The sequence below is a fragment of the Pinus tabuliformis genome, chromosome Q (genome assembly GCF_031772625.1).
Source record: "Pinus tabuliformis cultivar Carrire ecotype Pingquan chromosome Q, CPIR1, whole genome shotgun sequence".
NCBI classification, from domain to species: Eukaryota; Viridiplantae; Streptophyta; class Pinopsida; order Pinales; family Pinaceae; genus Pinus; species Pinus tabuliformis.
This window is the reverse complement of record NC_142296.1, coordinates 1,217,309,033-1,217,316,159: the sequence shown is the minus strand read 5'-3', so window position 1 is coordinate 1,217,316,159 and position 7,127 is coordinate 1,217,309,033. Positions and strand designations below refer to the sequence as shown.

The 7,127-nt window shown below is 33.2% G+C and overlaps 1 protein-coding gene across 1 annotated transcript; it reads left to right on the top strand.

Moving 5' to 3' along the window:
* The first annotated feature begins 910 nt into the window (after window positions 1-910).
* Window positions 911-6,673, top strand: LOC149224159 (cytokinin hydroxylase-like). The gene is made up of 4 exons (XM_089388099.1): window positions 911-1,213; window positions 1,485-1,732; window positions 3,933-4,293; window positions 5,910-6,673. The coding sequence occupies exons 1-4, from the start codon at window positions 911-913 to the stop codon at window positions 6,372-6,374; spliced, it is 1,377 nt and encodes a 458-aa protein (XP_089244225.1). The 3' UTR covers window positions 6,375-6,673.
* The last annotated feature ends 454 nt before the right edge of the window (window positions 6,674-7,127 follow it).

Genomic DNA, 7,127 nt, shown 5'->3' with positions numbered 1-7,127 from the left:
TTACTAGTTCTGCAACGACTTAGAATTTTTCTCTTTTATTATCACCATTAAATCTTAATTGTCCACCATTAAATCTTTTTTATTATCACATGTAACAAATTCAAAACTATTTAAAAAAAAAAACATAAGTAAATTTATGTGGTAATTTAAGTCATGTGTCCAGCAGTAAACCATTTTATAAGATAGCCTTATTTTAATTTTATTGTTTTAACAGGAACCTAGTCAATTTTGAAGGTTCCACCGCAACAGCAAAACTTTTATTACATAGATTCAATTTAAATAAAGGAGGATGAAATCTTTCTAATTTTCTTCAAAAATTTGTAATTTTAAAAAACTTGGATGAAAGAAATTTAAGATGATTTTTTATATTAATATAAATTTATAACTATTAGTTTATTTTTAATATAGATTAATTATATTTAATAAGAGTTTGTATTTCAAAATTAAATTGTTAGAAATAAAAGTTTTTAATAATATATTTTTGAAAATTTTGAAATATTTTAGTAAATATTATATAATATTAAAGAGTTTACAAATTAGTCTATAAAATAATAGAAATTAATAGAATTTTTAGCCAGAAATTTTTGAAAATCTAGATTATAATTGTCAAATTTCAAAGTTTTGAATGAAGAATTTTTTTGATAATATTGAATCAATTTCCTCCATAAAATTACTATTTAAACATTCTAAGATTATGGATATTATATTTTTCCATTATTTTTTGAAAAAAAAATAATACAAGAAATCTAATATCCAGGCGAATCTGTAGACAAAGCCGATATTAAATAAACAATATTTTATATAGGAAAAGGAGTACCCCCAAAATCACTGTAGAACATGCCACTGTAGTCAACCACAATTTCAGTTACTGCGCTAGTATAGTAAATAAACATGACCATGCCACAGGAAAATGAATGAAGTATTCCAATTTGGTGTTTGCCAACCACAAGTGGGGCAAATTCATTATAATATCGTGTGTACAGGCCGGCGCTTCCTATTCTGGTGGGGCAATGAACCTCGGTTGTCGATTACAGAGCCAGAGCTAATCAAAGAACTTCTCTCTGCAAAGAACGTCCTCTCCTATGGAAAATCCCAGTTGCAGCAAAAAGGTGTGAAGGATTTCATCGGCAAAGGCCTGTTGATGGCGAATGGGCAAGACTGGATAAACCAACGGCGTGTCACGGCTCCTGCTTTCCACCACGAGAATCTCAAGGTACTGGACATTGCAATTCCATGCACGTCATGAATATTAACAAACAAATTTAGACATGACAAAAGATCGATGGAGGAAAAATGCGAAAGTTGGGCTATATCTGAAAAATCATAAACCAAAAAACCTAGAAAAAAAGATTTTTGAAACAGCTATCCGAGATTTATTTAACTGGTAGTTATTAAATTTCAAGAGAATATAAAGCTGGAAGTGTTTTTTTTTCCATGATTCTTTATCTGTGAGCAGTTTATTTGACAAGAATAATATTGTGCAGGGACAAGTGCCATACATGATCGAAAGTACAAAACGTATGATAAATGAGTGGAAGAGAAGTCTGAAGCAGGGGGCCGGAGCTCCGGAGATTGAGGTGAGCGAGCAATTTGCCCGTTTGGCTGCAGATATTATAGCGAAGACGGAATTTGGGAGCAGCTACGAAAAGGGAAAAGTAGTTTTTGAGAAGCTGGGTCTCTTGCAGAAGCTAGTATCTCGTGCTGGTCGTTACTCTCGGTTTCCCGGTAGCAGGTAAATCTGAAATTTACTGCCTACAAGGTTTGGGTATATGATAAAATAATAGAACGAATGACTAAATGCTGCAAGCTTCAGCTAAATTATAAATTGATCTGCAGCAATTTCACCAAAAACAATTGTTTATATCATATGAACGAAATGAATATTAAGGTGACTGAGTTTGAGTTTTCTAAATATTTTGGAAATTATATTATATTATATTCATGAAAACTTCAGAATATTGCAAAATCTATAATTAAATTAATAATAGATTTATATCAACGTACTAGGGAGGTGAGTTTTGAGATGCAATATCTCCTCCAATATATATATAATATATATACAGAGAGCGTTCCTTTGGATACGATATAACTTGGGACGAGACATATATTTTAAGATTAACGTCTCTTAAAATGGGACCAATACAATTAGTTACAATGACAATGAAGAGCAGGGCGTTGGGTCAAGTCTTTCCACACCACTGCCTCGAGGAATATTTAAGAGGGGGTGGCAGCGTCTACTCCACATGCATGTTTATGTAAAGATTAAAGGTAGCATGAAGCGGGATGATAGTTGTTTTAACTTGCTTCTATAACGTGTATGAAGGATTTGATTTATTGGAGTAGCACTCCAGAACTCATAGATGGGGTTGTGGAGGTGTGTTTTTACATAAGCTTCCTAGTTAGAGAACCTCAAGGGGTGGAGTGCATTCGATTTCTTCATTGTGGCCATGAAGGGGACCATGTTTGTCAATATGAGGCAATTTTGGTTCATGTGGGCCTAAGTAAGGTAGCGAGGCAAGGGATTTCACGGAGATGAGAGTGGACATGTAGAGTATGCACAACCATTGCTCTAGAATGTTGGTAGGGGTAGGATTCTTGGATCGAAAAATGGTGGGTGTCTACACTAGCTATGTGATTCATAAGAACTGGCATCTCAACCACCGCTCTGAGACACATAATTCTAGTGACCTAGATTTTCTTTCTTAATTTATGCAAACGTATGGCCTTGATATGTGATTTCTCCTGCTTTGGTCAATCAATTTGGTGGATGGGTGTCATCTTGGACTCATTGGGTGCAGGAAAGCTATGGATTTTTTGTAGTTACCTTGCATAAGGCAATTACCTAGTCTCTTTTGTTCTGTTTTACAAATTTTAGGAGGCAGATTGGTTGTCGTGGTATGGATCATAATAATCTAGAATGGTTTTAGGACCATGGGTTTGGTTTTCTTTGAAAATTTTGGTTTTGTATCTTGTTAAAAGGGGAGTATTCTTTCCTCTTGTCATCTCCACTCTAGTTTATGCCTTGTATTCCAGTGTTTGTTTTTGTCAATTTCTTTTACACTGCTTGCTCCAGCTCTTTCATCTACTATATTTATACGTTTGCTTTTCTTAGTAAGGATTCTAGGCAAGTGACTCTTTTGTGCGACATGCCAAGATAGAGTATGCACAGTCTTAGCCCTAGTGATAGGGTCTCTCATGAAGGCACTTTTTATTTTGTTGTGCCTCCTATAATTCGTAAAGAGATTCATAATTTAGAATCCCCACCATGGAGTGCCAAAAGTTTTTCCACACATATCTTAGAAGAGGTTTCTTGCTGGTCTTTTAACCTTAGCAATAATAGAGGAGGAAGGGAACAATACTTCAAGAACATATCTCTGTACTAGCAAATGAAGACATATCTTTGTACTAGCAAATAAAAACTCTACTTGGTCCGTTCTTGGAAGAGAAACCAAAAAAATGACACAACATATTTACCTCTTAAAAAAATATAAAACAAGCTCAGAAAAACCAACATATCTATTCGTAAAGACTTATGTTAGATTTGCTCATTTGAAATGTTTGCAGCGCGAATCAACCCCTCTCTTCCGCCAAAACCTAGTGCCAAAGACTCAATACCTATTACATCTTTTGACTCTTGATGGGCTGCAATATCTAGTTGTTTCTTGGTACTAAATCCGTTAGTTTTATTATGTTGTCAATGTCTCGGACTATTTTGGTTAAAAATAAATGAGTGAGTTTCATCAACTTTATCCAGCACTTTGGATTTATATAAAATATTTTATAAATAACATATTAATTACAGATTTATTATAACCCCTTGCGGGACCAATCACATTTTATTTTTATTTATTTAATGAAATTTATGCTAATTCCATATTTTAAAGTTCCAAATAAATTTGCACATAATTATCAATATTGTTTTGTATGGGCAGATTTGGTGTGAATCGAGAAGTGATGGAACTGAAAAAGGATGTAGAGGAATCTCTGCAAGAAGTGGTAGAGGCCGGGCGACGCGCGACGACTATGGGGAGTAGTTGCTCATACGCGCATGATCTGCTGGGATTGTTGCTCGCGGGAGGAGAGAAGGGGTCGACGCAGTTGACAATGCAAGAGTTGATGGACCAATGCAAGACCTTCTTCTTTGCAGGTCAGGACACCATGTGTGCTCTACTTACATGGACAACCATGTTGCTGGCGCTCCATCCGTATTGGCAGCAACGAGCCCGCGACGAAGTCCTCAGAGTCTGCAATGGCACTCCACTTGATTTCAATGCTCTTCAAAATTTAAAAATAGTAAGATATATATTGTTGTTTTGCTATATCGGTATATAACTTTTCTTATTTGTTTATTAATAAAGCCCAAATATATAAATATTTGGAATTAAAAAAAGTGTAAATTCATTAAAAAAAATTCTCAAAAACATATATATACTTCATTGTCAATCAGACTAATATATTATAAAAATAAAAACCAGATCCATTTAAATTTAGGATTACCGAAAGTACTCATATTAATTATAAATTTAATTAACATTCAAAATCAAAATACAATTACTTTTATTTTATTTTAAATTCGATTAATTTAAAATTAACTACATTATTATTATCCATTTTAAAAAAAATATAATTCTAGTACATATTGATTAAGATGAATGAATATTTAGCTCTAGTAGAGATCAACTAATATGAATGGAGTTTCTTTGTGATTTGAGTTTCTTCATTTTTATGGCAATATTATTTATTGGGTGTTCATTTTTATTTTTCTATGTTAGTTATCTTCTAATATTGATTAAGATGAATGGAGTTTATTTCAGAATAATGTTTTTGCACTTTTATGGCAATATCGTTTATTAAGTATTCATTTTTATTTTCTATAATCTTTTTTTCCTTTTATCAGGTTTGATTTTTTCTTTATATGGATCATATTTTCATTCTTAGTTGAAGTTAATCTAACTTGCTAAATACTTTATTATATAGAGTATTTTTAACTTTTATAAACATAATAACTAAAATCTTCATAGTAAATTACATGTCCAATATGATTTAGAATTTAATATTTATAACTTAAAGAAAAATCATATTAAGATATCTACAAATAATCTTTTCCTCTAAGTTAACATATGAGTTAAAGATCTAGTTTCATCTTTTACTCGAAGTTATGTGTTGAAGTTGATATAGTTTACTAAATATTTATTATACTAAATATTTTTAGCTTTTATATTCATAACAATGAAAATCTTCCTACATGGTCTTGGATTTATCATCCTTATTTCATGAAAAACTCATATTAGAATTCATGGGAATCATCTCTTCATCTACCTTGTAAGACCTCTTTTCATCTACCATGTAATATGAAATGTCTGCATTCTTTTATCCTATCTTAAATCTCCTTTTTATCTACCTTATTGATACTATGAAATCCAAACACTCTTTTACTTTATTCTCAAAATCCTCAACCTTCCTAAAAACAATTTACATTTATTATTATTATTATTAATATTTCAATAATATTCCTCAAAATTTTCAAATTTATATTTCATATAATCTTTCCTACCTTAATATTCTCTTTAATCCACTTATAAATATATCAACCCTAATCCACTCCATTATTAATATTAATTTATATAAAATCTAACCCATTAAGCCTCAAGTAAACTCATGCAACTCATACCAAAGTAACAACCAATTGAGCCAATTGTTAACTTTGAACATTTAACCATTATAACTTAATCCCCTCCTTTTAGGCAGCTCCACACCGGTAGTCGACCTAGTGCACGAGAAAACATAGCAGCTAAATGATTATAATATATTTTTGTTATTATTATGATGGCTTTTTAATTGACTTTGAACGCATTAATATTTTTAATATATTCGATGTTAACCTGAAACACTGATTTTTTTTAACGCAGATGGAAATGATATTGAAGGAATCCTTGCGGCTGTATACACCAGGGAACTTATTTGCCAGGGAAGCATTCACGGATATGAAACTGGGCGATCTCTTTATACCCAAGGGACTATCCGTATGGATTCCCACGCTGGCCATTCATCATGACAGGAACATATGGGGTGAAGATGCCAACGAGTTCAATCCACAGCGTTTTGCTGAGGGGACTGTAAAGGCGTGCAAGAACAATCCTATGGGCTTCATACCATTTTCGCTGGGCCCTCGCAAGTGCGTAGCACAGACCTTTGCCATCATGGAAGCCAAAATAGTGATGGCCATGATCATCACCACTTTCGCGTTTGATTTGTCTCCTTCCTATCGCCATGCCCCCATTTCTGTTCTCACGCTCAAGCCCCGCCATGGCCTCCAAATCATGCTTCGCCCCGCCGACATTCACTCACATTCAACTACATCAGTGACTGATTGATTGGTAGGTGCTTCTTGGCTTTTTCTCTACACCTAGGGTTGTAGAAAAGTGTCCCGTGGTTCTTTTAATGATGAGATTTGAAATTGAGACGACAGTGGGAAAAAAAGTGCCGAGCATGCGTGGAAGATTTCTTTCCGGTACAAGCAGAGTGTCATGGACATGCGAATCAAGTGACATAATAGAGAGCTATTTATCTGTTTCCCTATTCTCTTTTTTGTCTCTACTGAGATTGGGCGCTGTAATCATTAGAAAGAGCCTGTGTTTCTAACCTGTCAAACTAAAGTTGAAAGTGAAAGCTATGACCGTGACAACTCTGAGTGGCACACATCTGCATTTTTCCTGATAAATCCCTACTTCAGTATATATCATGATTAATCACGCATATAGTCGTTTCTACGTTTCATAAAAAGAAAAAAAATAAACAAAAGAAAAATGTGTTAATGTAAAAATATTAGTGTCATTTCCCAAAGGATAAGGTAAATCTTTGTCATTGTCATTCGTATAAAGAATCTTAATCTATCATCGATTATGCTCTGTTGGAACCGATACTGATGAATGCTAGGTACAATGAAGATCAGTGTCATTTATTACCTTGGATTTATTTTAACATTCACTATTGGATTTATTTTCACTATCACTATTGTAACAAGCATGAGTCTCTGAGCTTCGGCACCATGGTGCATAGTAATTAACTCACAATTTTTCATAGTATACATGTAAATCAACCATTTTTTTAATGGTTTAATATTAAAT